The following is a 15,904-nucleotide window of genomic DNA, read 5'->3' on the forward strand; positions in this document are numbered from 1 at the left end:
TCTTCCTTCACCAATGTGTTTTGTCACATCCTCAAAAAATTCAATCAGTCTCGTAAGGCATGACCTGCCTTTGACAAAGCCATGCTGACTATTCCTAATCATATTATACCTCTTCAAATGTTCATAAATCCTGCCTCTCAGGATCTTCTCCATCAGTTTACCAACCGCTGAAGTAAGATTCACTGGTCTATAATTTCCTGGGCTATCTCTATTCCCTTTCTTGAATAAGGGAACAACATCTGCAACCCTCCAATCCTCTGGAGCCTCTCGCACCCTCATTGATGATGCAAAGATCATTGCCAGAGGCTCAGCAATCTCCTCCCTCGCCTCCCAAAATAGCCTGGGGTACATCTCATCTGGTCCCGGCAACTCACCCAACTTGATGCTTTCCAAAAGCTCCAGCACATCCTCTTTCTTAATATCTACATGCTCAAGCTTTTAAGACTGCTGCAAGTCTGCACTACAATCACAAAGATCCTTTTCCACAGTGAATACTGAAGTAAAGTATTCATTATGCACCTTTGCTATTTCCTCTGGTTCCATACACACTTTCCCACATGTCACACTTGATAGGTCCTATTCTTTCACATCTTATCCTCTTGCTCTTCACATACTTGTAGAATGCCTTGGGGTTTTCCTTAATCCTGCCCGCCAAGGCCTTCTCATGGCCCCTTCTGGCTCTCCTAATTTCCTTGTTAAGCTCCTTCCTGTTAGCCTTATAATCTTATAGATCTCTAACATTACCTAGCTCTCTGAACCTTTCATAAGCTTTGCTTTTCTCCTTGACTAGATTTATTACAGCCTTTGTACACCATGGTTCCTGTACCCTACCATAACTTCCCTATCTCATTGGAACGTTCCTATGCAGAACTCCACACAAATAACCTCTGAACATTTGCCACATTTCTCCCGTACCTTTCTCTGAAAATATCTGTTCCCAATTTAAGCTTCCAATTTCCTGCTTGATAGTCTCATGATTCCCCTTACTCCAATTTAATAGGAAGTCGAGAAGTATCCTTTTCACTTAGAGAGTGATGGATATGGGATGAGCTGCTAATGCAAGTGTTTGAAGCAGGCATATTAACAACATTTAAAAGGTACTTGGAGAGGTTCTAGGATAGGAAACATTAGAGGGATTTGGGCCAAATGTGGGTAAATGGGACTAGCTTAGATGGGAATCTTTGACAGCTGGCTCAGCCCAATCTATGACTCTCATGTCTCTTGCTCTGTTCTGGACCAGTGGAAGCTACAGAAGGAGGTAACACTGCCCAGTTCATCATAGGCTTATCACATCCTTTCCTCCAGTCTACCTTCACATGCATTGCTTCAGGAAAGCTAATGGTATTATCAAAGATGCCTACCACCCTGGCCATTCCCTTTCTGTCTTTTACCTTCTGAGAGAAGATGCAGGAGCTTGAAAGCCTGGACAGCCAATCTCAACAACACACACAAAATGCTGGTGGAACTCAGCAGGTCAGGGATCATCTATAGGAAAAAAGTACAGTTGATGTTTCAGCCCAAAACATCGACTGTACTTTTTCCCATAGATGCTATCTGGCCTGCTGAGTTCTTCCAGCATTTTCTGTGTGTTGCTTGGATTTCCAGCATCTACAGATTTTCTCTTGTTTGTGAACAGCCAGCCTCAAGAACAGTGTCTTGACCTGTATGAACTATATTCAAGATAAGCTTTTCACTGTATCCCTGTTCATGAGAAAATAATGAATTAATTCTAATCCCATTTCCTCACTGCTATCAGACTGCTAAGCCAATCATCTCTTTCACATCAGGCCAGGTAGCATCTATAGGGAGAAGCACTGTCAACGTTTCGGGCCGAGACCCTGCCTGGCCTGCTGCATTCCACCAGCATTTTGTGTGTGTTGCTTGAATTTCCAGCATCTGCAGATTTCCTTGTGTTTGCATCTCTTTCACATTCTCCTTTGTGGTGATGCTGTCATGTTCTGGCTCTCTTAGTTCTATTGTGGTTTGGTTTTTCTATTATCTGCACTTCAGCATTTCTTTTTGCGCTAAAGATTATTTAGACTTAAATAAGATCATATTTGCACCATTGTGCTGTATTTCACACCATTCTGTTGTTTTGCTGTATTTATTATCATGATATGTACTGTTTAGTCTGTGAGGTTCATGTGAGAAAGGGATTTCATTGCACCCTGGTATATATAACGTAACAGCTCAGCGTTCAACATAATGATACTCTCAGTTGTAATCAACAAGCTCCAAAGCCTGGGTCCCTGTAACCCTCTGCAAATAGATCCTTAACTTACTCACCGGAAGACCACAGTCAGTGCTGATCAGGTGTAATATTAACTCCTAGCTGACAATCAACACTGGGGCACCTCAAGCATGCGTGCTTAGCCCACTGCTAAACTCTCTCTACACCCACGAATATATGGCTAGGCGCAGCTAAAATATCATTTATAAATTTGCTGATGACACAACTAATGTTGGCAGAATTTCAGATGGTGACAAGGAGGAGTACAGGAGTGAGACAGATCAGCTGGTTGAGTGGTGATGCAACAACAATCTTGCACTCAACGTCAATATGACCAAGGAATAGATTGTTGATTTCAGAAGTCATGGGAACACACACCAATCCTCATCGAGGGATCAACAGTGGAAAGGATGAGCAGTTTCAAGTTCCTGGTTGTCAACATCTCTGATGAAGATCTATCTTGAGCCCAACAATTACAAAGAAGGTACAACAAATTTCATCAGGGGTTTGAGGAGATTTGGTTTGTTACCAAAGACTCGTAAATTTCTAGATGTACCATGGAGATAATTTAATCTCAGTTGCACCACCATCTAGTATGGAGGGGCCACTGCAAAGAAAAAACAGCAGAAAGTTGTAAGCTCAGCCAGCTCCATCAGAGGCACTAGCCAAAAAGTTGGCATCCATCATTAAGGACTCCTATCACCCAGGATATACCCTCTTCTCATTGTTACCATCGAAGAGGAGATACAGGACCCTGAAGACACACACTCAATGTTTTAGGAACAGCTTCTTCCCCTCCACCATCAGATTTAATTAACAATAGACCCATGAACGCTACCTAAGTATTTCTTTTTTTTCTCTCTTTTTACATACAATTGAAATTTTTATACAGTTCTTATTGTAAATTATATGTAAGAATATTATGCATTCCAATGTACTGCTGCTGCAAAACAACAAATTCCACGACATAGATCGATGATATGAAACTTGATTTTGATCTGATCTAATGTTTGTTGACCAGCTAATATTTATTCCATGACCTGTGTCACTATAAGTAGATTATCTGTTTATTACCGCTGCCAGCTTGCTATGAACAGATTGGTTGCTATATTTGTTCCGTTTCAACATTGCCTAAAACGAAAGCTTTTTTTCCCCTGTAAGGGATGCGGAAGGGACTGCCACAGCGTCCTAGAGCGTGCGCGCACCCACTTCGCGTGACGCGTACGTCAGTCGTGCCGATTGTTCCAGTAAAACAGCAGCGGCGCGGCGAGGACGCGGATTCCGGTTGGTCATCTGTCACCGTGCGCTAGTGCTGTGGTGCGAGATGCCGGGCCAAAGCCTGAGCCTGACTCCGCACGTTTACTGGGCGCAGAGGCATGGCGAGCTGTTCCTCAGGGTGGACCTAAGTGATGTGCAGGTGAAGCGGACGGGCTGGGGGAGGGGTTATCGGCGCGCGTACACGGTGCATGACTGGTGTGCGAGCGCGGAAGAGGTGGGGGTCGGCGGGGAAAGGGCCCGGTAATGATTAACTTGGGGATGACAAGCACCGCGAGCAGGCCTGGCAGCGGGTGAGGTGGTGGGAAGGATGGTGTGTGTGGGTGGTCGTTCTGATCGGGGTAAGTGGGAAGGCAGACGTGTGTCGGTGTGTAGGGTGGATAGTGTGGATGAGATGGACGGGAAGGTGAAGGTGAGACATGATGGGCATTCTGATTGAGGTAGGTGGAGTGGTTGGGATGGATGGGAAGGTAGAGGTGGAACAGGACGGACATTCTGATTGAGGTAGATGGAGTGGTTGGGGTGGATGGGAAGGTTGGAGTGGTTGGGGCGGATGGGAAGGTAGAGGTGGGACAGGACAGGCATTCTGATTAAACTAGATGGAGTGGTTGGGATAGGTGAAAAGGTGGAGATGGGACAGGATGGACATTTTTATTGAGGTAGATGAAGTGGTTGTGGTGGACAGGAAGGTAGAGGTGGGTCAGAGCCCTGTGGGCAGATGATGTAACAGTTGTTGCTCCAGGAACTGCTTGCAGTTTGTGGGTGAATGAGCCAGAACAAGCTAGTACAATGCTGTAACCCTATGCTTGCAACATGAGATAAAACTGCAATGCTAGCTGCACGCTCACTTATAATGATGTATAAATAATATATTCTGTTTGATGACACTAGTGACAGAGAACATTCTGGAAAGTTACTTTGTGCACAATTATATTTTAGACAAAGTGGTATTGGTGAGGTCATTTTTTTGGCAGGTGTTGAATATAAATTGAAAGAAGGATGAATGATGAGAGAAGGGTTGAGAGCTTCAAGTTCCTAGAAACAAACATCACTATAACCTGTCATGGTCCATTCTTGGGTAAGAAAGCGCACCAGCACCTTTGCTTTCCCAGGAGGCTAAAGAAATTCAGCATGTTCCCATTGCCCCTCACCAGATTTTTATAGATGCACCATAGAACGATCCTATTTGTATGCATCACAGCTTGGTGTGGCAACTACTCTTTCTGAAGCCACAAAGAACTGTAGAGAGTTGTGGACACAGTTCAGAACATCACAGAAATTAACCTCCCCTCTATATAGACTCTCTCTACACTTGTGCTATCTCTGTAAAGAAGCCAGCATAATCAATAACCCCATCCACCCTGGACATTCTCTATCCATATGCCCCACCCATTGGGCAGAAGATATAAATCCTGAATGCACAGAACAGCCTCTGTTCCACAGTTAACTGGTTATCTACAATAAGATGGACTCTTAACATCATAATTGACCACTTAATAGCCTTCCACCTTGCTATATGCCTACACTGAACTTCCTCTGCAACTGTAACATTTTATTCTACATTCTATTATTGCTTTTCTCTTCTAGCTCAACGTACTGATGTGATGAAATGATCTTTATGTTTTGCCATGCAAAACAAAGTTTTTCGCTGTATCTCAGTGCATATACAATAATAAAACCAATTTACCGATATATTGAATGACTGCTAGAAGTATCTAGTCAGTTTGAAACCATTATTGAGAGGCTCTGTCATAAGCCATTTTACTACATATCTGAAATGTGTTCTGATCTTGTTTATCTCTGATGTGATGATATTTCACTTATGGTTGTCTGTGTCACTGTTCTTCTAGTTACAGTTGTGTGACATCAAAATAATGTTGAGCAGCACATAAAAACCTGCAGCATCTCAGCAGGTCAGGCACCAAAGAAGTCAACTGTCTATTTTCCTCCATAGGTGCTGCCTGACCTGCTAGGTTCCTGTAGATTTTTAGGTGATGCTCCACAACTCAGACCTGTAGTCTCTTAGTCTCAAAATGATGTTGATGTATTGTGAAGGATTGTGTTGAAATGGTGTGTAAAGCATTGCTGAAAATTGCTAATTTGGAAGTAAAAACATGTTGGATAGAGGAAAAGGAATAAGTGCTGGAGATTACAACCACTGCTTGTGTAGACATGATCACTAATATGGATTTTTTGGGCTCAGTTGCCTGCTTCCAAGCTGCACATTTTAATAATAAAATGCTGGTTGGTCTCACTTTGTGAAAATTGTATACAGTATTAGCTGTATATGTATGATTTTTGGTTAAATGAACAAACAGGCATTTTGTATTTGTTTTTTGTTTTTACAGGACCAGAATTATGAAACTCATCAAATGAGTGTTTAGGCTAGTTTTGCAGGGGGTGGGAACCTGAGTGATAGAGGATGGGGCAGTTGGTGTACAGGTAGATACAGCATATATAGAGTCTGTGAGGAACGATAGGTAGTTGATAGGGAAAAATTGCATTAGTGGAATGTGTTGAAGTGTGCTTATTTTATGCAAGAAGTTTCAGGAACAAGAGTTTTGAACTTAGAACATGGGTCAGTACATTGATCTATGATCTTGTGGTTATTACGGATATTTAGCTGTCACAAGGATAGGAGTGGCTGCAGAATATTCTAGGGTTTAGATGTTTCAAAATGGACAGGGAGGGAGATAAGAGATTGGAGAGTAGCACAGCTGCACAATGGGTGGACTCATGTTTGGATTGTCTTTTGAGTCAGTGTGTGTGGAAGTCAGAAACAGGAAGGGAGTAATCACTCTATTGAGAGTATTGAGACACCCAGTGACAAAAGAAATGCTGGGAAACAGATCAAGAGTTGGAATTTGGAAAGATGCAAAAATAACAGGGTTGTCATGGGGGTCTTCCACTTCCCTAATGTTATTGGCAACTCTTTAGTGCAATGGATAGGAAGAAAGAAGCTTACTTAAGGTTTAGAAAGCAAGGATCAGACAGGGGTCAGGAGAGTTGCAAGGTAGCCAGGAAAAAGCTGATGAATGGATTCCAGGGAGCTAGAATTGTGCATGAAAATGCCTTGATGAATAGCATTAAGGAAAACCCCAAGGCTTTGTACACATAAGTGAAGAACAGGAGGATGATGAATGAGGGTAAGATTGATCAGGGATAGAAGAGGAAACATGCCTAGAATTGGAGAGGTAGGGGAGACCCTTAATACTTTGCTTCAATTGTTACGCCTGCGCCCCAACTCTGAGGGGCCGAAGGGTAGAAAGTAGCCCCCTCCTTTTTGAGAATCGCAAGATCGCTATTAATTCAGGTCAGGAGACCCAGGAAATAAGAGAGAGACGCAGAATCCACAGGGGGTTTGGAATGTCCTGGCCCTCAGCGATTTCAAAGCCACGGGAACTGGCCATTGTCTCTTGGAGATGGAATTGTGTATTGAGCGCTATGCTACTCATCGATGCTCTCAAGGAATGAGCAACGTGGGCTGGTTGGGGGGATGGCATCCTCCCCAACCTGATTGACATCTGAGACCCCGTGAGTAAGGATAAAAGAAGGTTTGGGGAACCACCCCTTTAGACGCACCAGGAGAAACGATAGAAATCCCGTGACAGCGTTTAATAGCGAAAGCCGGTGGAAAGCCCACGTGCGTCCTTTTCCATTTGCCTCGGAATTGGTGGGACTGACCACGGAAGACGGCTTAGCTAAAAAGGGAAAAGGCACCGACGACATTTCGAAGGATCGACATCATAGAAAGAAAAACGGGCAAGTTCTAAACCCCGTCTCTCTCCAGCCAAAAGCTGCAGCCTAAATGAACTTGAGTGACTTTTATATTTCCATCGGACAATACATTATCCCCTAGACAACGATAGAGCTATTTCTTATTGATTATTATTATACCCGCGCTTTTAGATTTAGTATTGATGACGTATATTATCTGTATGTTTGCATTGATATTATTTTTGTGTATTTTTATCAAATACTGTTAGAAACAGACTTCAACGGACCTCTCTATCTTTGCTGGTAAGTGACCCAGTTACGGGGTATGCAACAATTGGGGTTCTCGTCTCGAGATTTGACACCAAATTGGGAGGCCAGTGAATCAGGCTTGTAAGTCCAAACTTGGATCTGGTACGCGGGTAGCCAGACGGGAAACCAGCAAAGATGGACGTGGATGAATTTATAGAAAACCCGACTCTGGAGGCGCTAGAGGCGGCCACCAAATCGGACTTGATAAATATGGCGAAGGGGCTAAACCTCGCAGAGGTGAGGTTGTCAATGAAAAAGCGGGAGGTGCGAAGGGCCATAAATCAATATTATATTGAGAAGAATGTGTTTGCAGCTGAGGTATTGGAAAATATCCCTGAAAAGGTACCAGCTAGTGGGACGGCTCAATTAGAGTTGGAGAAATTAAGGTTGGAACATGAAATTAAATTAAAGCAGCTGAGAAGGAGAAAGAAAGGGCTGAGAGAGAGAAAGAAAGGGCCGACAAAGGGAGCATGCGCTCCAGTTAAAGGAGTTAGAGGTGAAACGGGAGCATGAGCTCCAGCTAAAGGGGTTAGAGGTGAAAAAAGAGCAGGACCAAGCTGCGAAGCAAAGAGAGCATGAAATTCAGTTAAAACAGCTGGAAGCAGCTGAAAAAGAAAAGGGAAGAGCCGAGAAGGAGAGAGAGTATGAGGAGGCAGAGAAACAGAGGCAACATGACTTGAATATGGAAAAGTTAAGGCAAGAGCGAAGAGCTCAAGGGTCAGACCGAGAGGAGCGGTTTAATGTTAGTCGGGAGTTGAGGTTAGTACCTCCGTTCGAGGAGATGGATGTTGATAGTTTGAAAAGGTGGCAGTGAATCAGAAGTGGCCCAAAGAGCAGTGGGTGGCGCTGTTACAAAGTGTGTTAAAAGGGAAGGCACAACGAGCATATGCGGCGTTGTCCATGGAGGAGGAAGAGGCGGAGAATTATGCCAAAGTAAACGAGGCCATTCTCTGGACTTACGAATTGGTACCTGAGGCGTATAGACAAAAGTTCAGAAATATAAAGAAAGGGTGGAATCAGACGTATACCGAGTTTGCCTATGAGAAGGGTGTGCTCTTGGATAGTTGGTGTACAGCAGAAACAGTGGAAGAGGATTTTTGGCGTCTCAGGGAGTTAATTCTGATTGAGGAATTTAAAGGTTGTGTTTCGGAGGATATCCGGATGTATTTGAATGAGAAGCCGAATAAGTCCATCTCCGAATTTGCTAGGTTCGCAGATGAATATGCCCTAACCCACAAGACAAAGTTTTCCTCGAATAAAAGTTACCAGAGAGAGACCGTGGGAACGGTAGAGAAAGCCCGCCGGCTAAGGGAGAAACTCAGCCGGAAGCTAGTGGTAAAATTGAGGAGGAGAGGCAAGAAGCCAGGAGATTTCCTGGCTTGACCTGTTTTAATTGTGGAAAGGTGGGTCATATTGTATCTAAGTGCCCCGCTCCGAGGAAGGAGCCAGGAAAAGGGAGAGCAGCTATACCTATAGGCTGTATTGCGTCGATCAGAAAATCGACGAGAGAGCCCCAGGTAGATGGAGTACAGGAGGGACGTGAGACGTTTCGTTCAGAAGGAACCGTGTCTGTGAGAGAGGGAGACCCACCAGTTCCAGTACGGATCTGGAGAGACACGGGAGCGGAGCTGTCATTGATTAGCAGTAAGGTGCTAGATTTTGGTCCTCAGACGGGAGAGGTAGCCTTGAGAGGAATAGGAAAAGGGACCGAAGTGGTGCCCTTGCATAGGATCATTCTGAATTGTGAGCTGATATCTGGACCAGTGGAAGTGGGGGTACTGTCGGAATTACTGGGGGAAGGCGTGGACGTCCTTCTTGGTAACGACTTAGCGGGTGGCAAGATGGGTGAAGCCGTGAAGCTGACAACCAAGCCTGTGAGTGTTGAGGCCCCGCCCCTAGATTCCAAGATCTATCCCGCATGCACGATCACTCGCAGCATGTCGAGAAAGGCAGCTGAGAAAGAGACTGGTTTAAATCCGGCCAGTATCGACTTGGCCGAGACGTTTTTACTGACCCTGTACCAACAAGGGTTAGAGGGGGGGTAAAACGGAGAGTAGGGAGGAAAAAGAGAGTAAAAGGGAGGAGGTAGGCCTACCCTTAGCAAGAAGAGAGTTTGTACGAGAACAGGAATGTGACAAGGAGCTGGTAGCATTGAGAGAGTCAGTTCTTTCTGAGACCGAGATTGAGACAGAGCCAGAGGGTTACTACCTGAAAGAGGGTGTGTTGATGAGGAAATGGAGGCCCACCACGGTGCCGGTCGATGAAGATTGGGCGGTGGTACATCAGGTAGTAGTTCCGAAAGTGTATCGGGACGAAATTTTGAACTTAGCTCATAAGGGACCCTTAGGGGGGCATTTGGGAGTAAAGAAGACAGTGGATCGGGTTATGAGAGATTTCTATTGGCCAAACCTGAGAAAAGATATTGCTGAGTATTGTAAAAGGTGACATACATGTCAGGTGGTTGGTAAGCCGAACCAAGTTATCCCTAAGGCACCCCTCTGACCCATCCCCGCGTGTGAGGAGCCTTTCTCCCGAGTCATTGTGGATTTTGTGGGTCCTTTACCTAAAACTGCGAGTGGGCGGCAGTACGACTTCATGACCCTGATGTGTGCTGCTACACGATTTCCAGAGGCTGTGCCTCTGGGAAATATTAGGACCTCTGTGGTGGTAAAGGCCCATATTAAATTCTTTACTACAGTGGGGCTGCCTAAGGAGATACAGTCGGATCAAGGGAGTACCTTTACATCCAGAGCATTTCAGCAGATGATGACCCAACTGGGGGTCAAACAAATTTTAGCTTCGGCATACCATCTGGAATCCCAGGGAGTGTTGGAAAGATTCCACGCTATACTAAAGACCATGATTAAAACTTATTGTCAGGAAAACGTTCGAGACTGGGATGATGCTTTATCCCTTCTGTTATTTGCGTAAGGGATACAGTTCAGGGATCTCTGGGGTTCAGTCCGTTTGAGCTCGTTTTTGGTCACAGGACCAGGGGACCTCTAACCCTACTTAAAGAGAAGTGGTCTAGTCCGACCGTTCAAGTCAGTGTGATTGACTATGTTTTAAAATTCCTGGAAAGGCTGCATAAGGCATGTGCCTTGGCAAGAGAAAACCTTAAAGGCTCCCAGATCAAAATGAGCCAATGGTATAACAAACGAACGAGAGAGCAAGAGTTTCACGTGGGCGATAAGGTTTTGGTCCTATTTCCTGTAGTTACCCACCCCCTACAGGCAAGGTTTCAAGGACCGTATACAGTGTGTAAGAAAATAGACTCGCTGAATTACGTGATTGAAACACCGATAGGCGAAAGCCGACCCAGTTAGTTCATGTGAACATGATGAAAGGGTACCATGAAACAACCCCCGCGGTGGTCGGTACGGTCCTGAAAACTGATGAGGCAGCAGGGGGTGGTAAGGAGGAACCAGAACGGTTTGAAAAGATAAGTATAGTACCCATCAGATTGGAGAACTCTGTTATTTTAGCAAGCCTTGCGGATAAAGTTAGTCACTTAGAGCCTGAACAGCGGGAGCAGGTAACACAGCTCATTAACCGGCATACAGACTTATGTCCAGATGTCCCAAGAAGGTGTAGTGGGACAAAACATGATGTGATAGTTACCTCGACACCGCCGATTAAACAAGTCCCTTATCGGATGAATTCAGAAAAGAGCCAGATAGTAGGAAAGGAGATTGAACATGTGCTAGCTGCTGGGATAATCCGCGAATCCTCTTCTGCATGGGCTTCTCCCTGCGTGGTTGTCCCAAAACCGGACGGTACCATAAGATTCTGTACCGATTACAGAAAGGTAAACGCTGTCACTCAGACAGACGATTACCCTATCCCCAGGGTGGATGATTGCATTGATAAAATGGGGAAGGCGAGGTACATCACTAAAATTGACTTGTTAAAGGGGTACTGGTGCGTTCCTTTAACAGACAGGGCTCGGGAAATTTCAGCCTTTGTCACCCCATCTGGGTTGTATGAGTACAATGTTATGCCGTTCGGAATGAAAAATGCACCAGGGACATTCCAGAGGATGATAGACACAGTGATAAAGGGGTTAACCCACACCAAGGCTTATCTTGACGATGTGGTAGTTTGGAGTGACACCTGGGAGGAGCACATGGAGGCTGTAGAAAATCTGTTTAAGAGGATGTCAGCAGCCCAACTTACAGTAAACCTTGCAAAGAGTGAATTTGGTCATGCCACGATCACATACTTGGGGTATGTGGTAGGAGAGGGGCAGTTGACTCCTGTGCAAGCAAAGGTACAGGCTATTTCTGAGGTCCCTGTACCCTCCAATAAAAGGGCACTGAGGAGGTTTTTGGGCATGGTGGGATACTATCGGAAGTTCTGTAAAAATTTTGCGAATATTGCTCTCCCACTTACAAAACTCCTACGGAATGAGGAAAAATTTGAATGGAGCCATTCTTGTCAGAATGCTTTTGAAAAGTTAAAAGCCATATTGTGCCATCACCCTGTGTTAAAAGCACCCGATTTGTTAGCCCCCTTCTCCCTGGCAACAGATGCGAGTGATGAGGCTGCAGGAGCAGTCCTATTACAGCAAGCAGGGGATGGAGTGGAGCACCCGGTAGCATATTTCTCTCGGAAGTTCAGTGTACACCAGAGGAATTACTCTACCGTGGAAAAGGAATTGTTGGCCCTTGTTTTGGCGATACAACATTTTGAAGTGTACATTTGTCCAGCGCAGAAGCCCGTAGTTGTTTATACAGATCACAACCCGTTGGTATTCCTGGCCAATATGAAAAATAAAAACAGGAGGTTATTGAGTTGGAGTCTGATGCTGCAAGAGTTCGATATTAAGATACAACATATTAAAGGAAGTGATAATGTGCTCGTGGACTGTTTATCTAGATGCTGAATTTGATGTATAACGGTATTACTCTGTAGTGTAAAAAAAACTTTTCTATTGTGTTAGATTCTAAAATCCTGTAAGACTCTGTATTACTTCGTTTTTTTTCCGATGGTAAAAAAAATGTGTTGAAGAAAGGGGGTGTTACGCCTGCGCCCCAACTCTGAGGGGCCGAAGGGTAGAAAGTAGCCCCCTCCTTTTTGAGAATCGCAAGATCGCTATTAATTCAGGTCAGGAGACCCAGGAAATGAGAGAGAGAATCCACAGGGGGTTTGGAATGTCCTAGCCCTCAGCGATTTCAAAGCCATGGGAACTGGCCATTGTCTCTTGGAGACGGAATTGTGTATTGAGCGCTGTGCTATTCATCGATGCCCTCAAGGAATGAGCGTGGGCTGGTTGGGGGGATGGCATCCTCCCCAACCTGATTGACATCTGAGACCCTGTGAGTAAGGATAAAAGAAGGTCTGGGGAACCACCCCTTTGGACGCACCAGGAGAAACGATAGAAATCCCGTGACAGCATTTAATAGCGAAAGCCGGTGGAAAGCCCACGTGCGTCCTTTTCCATTTGCCTCGGAATTGGTGGGACTGACCACGGAAGACGGCTTAGCTAAAAAGGGAAAGGACACCGACGACATTTCGAAGGATTGACATCATAGAAAGGAAAACGGGCAAGTTCTAAACCCCGTCTCTCTCCAGCCAAAAGCTGCAGCCTAAATGAACTTGAGTGACTTTTATATTTCCATCGGACAATACATTATCCCCTAGACAACGATAGAGCTATTTCTTATTGATTATTATTATACCCGCGCTTTTAGATTTAGTATTGACGACGTATATTATCTGTATGTTTGCATTGATATTATTTTTGTGTATTTTTATCAATAAATACTGTTAGAAATAGTACCATCAGACTTCAACGGACCTCTCTATCTTTGCTGGTAAGTGACCCGGTTACGGGGTACGTAACACAATATTTATTCGTGAGAGAGACTATTGTAGCACGTTTGCTTTTTCTGTAAAATTGTGAGAGATAGTAAATCTTAAACAATCCTATCCCTTTTAATTGTTTTCTCTATCAACAGAAACCTGACATCAAGATAATTGAAAATTCTCTTTTCTTCAGAGGTAAGATTTTAACTTCTAAATGGGCTTTTTCTGTGCTGTGAACAATTCCATGTTAAGGCATCTGCAAACACATTTCCTTTTATGTTAGTAGAAGTCAAAATCAAATCAATTCAATTCAATTCACTTTATTTTCTGTGAGGAACTTCATTTGTGTAGTGGTAAGACCATCACAGAGCTGAAGATGCACAGCACCACACTACATAGAGTTAAACACAATATAAAATACTCACAGTAGATAATAAATCTAAAACTTAATGCATGTGATTTAAAATACAAATACACATAATTCAAATACAATACAAAATACACAGAATAAAACTTTTTACTGTCAAAGGTCATCATAACTAAAATTCTTGTTACTATAAAAGCATCCTTCACCTTGTTCTAAAATAGGTTTAGCCTAACTCTTAAGGTGAGAGTTTGGCAATGCAGTTGAGTGGGCCACTGTTATGATTCAGTGCCCACGTCAAATAGGTTTGTACATCGTCATTTCTATGCAATTCATTTAATGTTATTCTTAAAAAGCGAACATAGTACAAAGTTTGTACAAGTTGGTAAGCAGAGATAGTTGGAGCTATTCAGTACAACTTGAGGAACAGGAGACATGGCAGTGACAGCTTTATGAAGTCCTTGTTTTACCATTAATTTCTGATAAATGTTGACAAGAATTTATAATTGGAAGAATTTGCGGGAAATTGCATGTAATAAGAGTTTATTTAGGACAATCCATGCAATTGTAACATTTTTAGTGTAAATTATGAAAAAGTAAGGTTTCATTATCTTAGCTGGAACATTTCAACAGTTTTTGGTAAAAGTCCAGTAATTAGCTTTTGTGAAGCAACAGTCTGTTCAAGTTCGCACTTCTGTACTTCAAAGTACATTTATTATCAAAGTATGTACAGTGGCATGCAAAAGTTTGGGCACCCCTGGTCAAAATTTCTGTTACTCTGAATAGCTAAGGAAGTAAAAGATGACCTGATTTCCAAAATGCATAAAGTTAAAGATGACATATATCTTTAATAATTTAAGCAAGATTACCTTTTTATTTCCATCTTTCACGGTTTCAAAATAACAAAAAAGGAAAAGGGCCCGAAGCAAAAGTTTGGGCACCCTGCATGGTCAGTACTTAGTAACACCCCCTTTGGCAAGTATCGCAGCTTGTAAATGCATTTTGTAGCCAGCTAGGAGTCTTTCAATTCTTGTTTTGGGCATTTTCACCCATTCTTCCTTGCAAAAGGCTTCTAGTTCTGTGAGATTTTTGGGCTGTCTTGCATGCACTGCTCTTTTGAGGTCTATCCACAGAGTTTTGAAGATGTTTATGTTGGGGGATGGTGAGGGCCATGGCAAAACCTTCAGCTTGCGCCTCTTGAGGTAGTCCATTGTGGATTTTGAGGTGTGTTTAGGATCATTATCCTGTTGTGGAAGCCATCCTCTTTTCATCATCAGCTTTCAGCTTTTTTTTTACAGATGGTGTGATGTTTGCTTCCAGAATTTGCTGCTATTTAATTGAATTAATTCTTCCCTCTACCAGTGAAATGTTACCCGTGCCACTGGCTGTAACACTAGCCCAAAATATGATCGATCCACCCCCATGCTTAACAGTTGGAGAGGTGTTCTTTTCTTGAAATTCTGCACCCTTTTTTATCCAAGCATACCTTTGCTCATTGCGGCCAAAATTCAGCGTCAGAAATTTGCAAAGGAACATCTAAACCAGCCGGATGCCTTGTGGAAACAACTCCTGTGGACTGATGAAGTTAAAATAGAACCTTTTGGCCACAATGAGCACAGGTATGTTTTGGAGAAAAAAGGGTGCAGAATTTCATGAAAAGAACACCTCTCCAACTGTTAAACACTGGGTGGATCGATCATACTTTGGGCTTGTGTTGCAGCCAGTGGTATGGGGAACATTTCACTGGTAGAGGGAAGAATGAATTCAATTAAATAGAAAATTCTAGAAGCAAACATCACACTGTCTGTAAAATAGCTGATGATGAAAAGAGGATGGCTTCTACAACAGGATAATGATCTTAAACACACCTCAAAATCCACAATGGACTATCTCAAGAGGCGCAAGCTGAAGGTTTTGCCGTTGCCCTCGTAGTCTTCTGACCTAAACATTATCAAAAATCTGTGGATAGACCTCAAAAGAGCAGTGCATGCAAGATGGCTCAAGAATCTCACAGAACTAGAAGCCTTTTGCAAGGAAGAATGGGCAAAAATCCCCCAAACAAGAATTGAATGACTCTTAGCTGGCTACAAAAAGCATTTACAAGCTGTGATATTTGCCAAAGGGGGTGTTACTAAGTACTGACTATGCAGGGTGCCCAAACGTTTGCTTCAGGCCCTTTTCCTTTTTTGTTATTTTGAAAC

The 15,904-nt window shown here is 43.5% G+C and overlaps 1 protein-coding gene across 3 annotated transcripts in view; it reads left to right on the forward strand.

Moving 5' to 3' along the window:
* The first annotated feature begins 3,438 nt into the window (after window positions 1–3,438).
* hacd3 (3-hydroxyacyl-CoA dehydratase 3) overlaps window positions 3,439–15,904 on the forward strand; it is a 105,925-nt gene continuing 93,459 nt past the window's right edge. Inside the window, exons 1-2 of one of the 3 annotated variants that reach the window (XM_073032821.1) lie at window positions 3,439–3,647; window positions 13,492–13,534. In XM_073032821.1, the coding sequence (XP_072888922.1) occupies window positions 3,555–3,647; window positions 13,492–13,534 (136 nt within the window). In that variant the 5' untranslated portion in view covers window positions 3,439–3,554. The remainder of the gene's footprint in view (window positions 3,648–13,491; window positions 13,535–15,904) is intronic. The other 2 variants (XM_073032822.1, XM_073032820.1) reach the window with 2 other exon arrangements.

The sequence above is a fragment of the Hemitrygon akajei genome, chromosome 30, assembly GCF_048418815.1.
Source record: "Hemitrygon akajei chromosome 30, sHemAka1.3, whole genome shotgun sequence".
NCBI classification, from domain to species: domain Eukaryota; kingdom Metazoa; phylum Chordata; class Chondrichthyes; order Myliobatiformes; family Dasyatidae; genus Hemitrygon; species Hemitrygon akajei.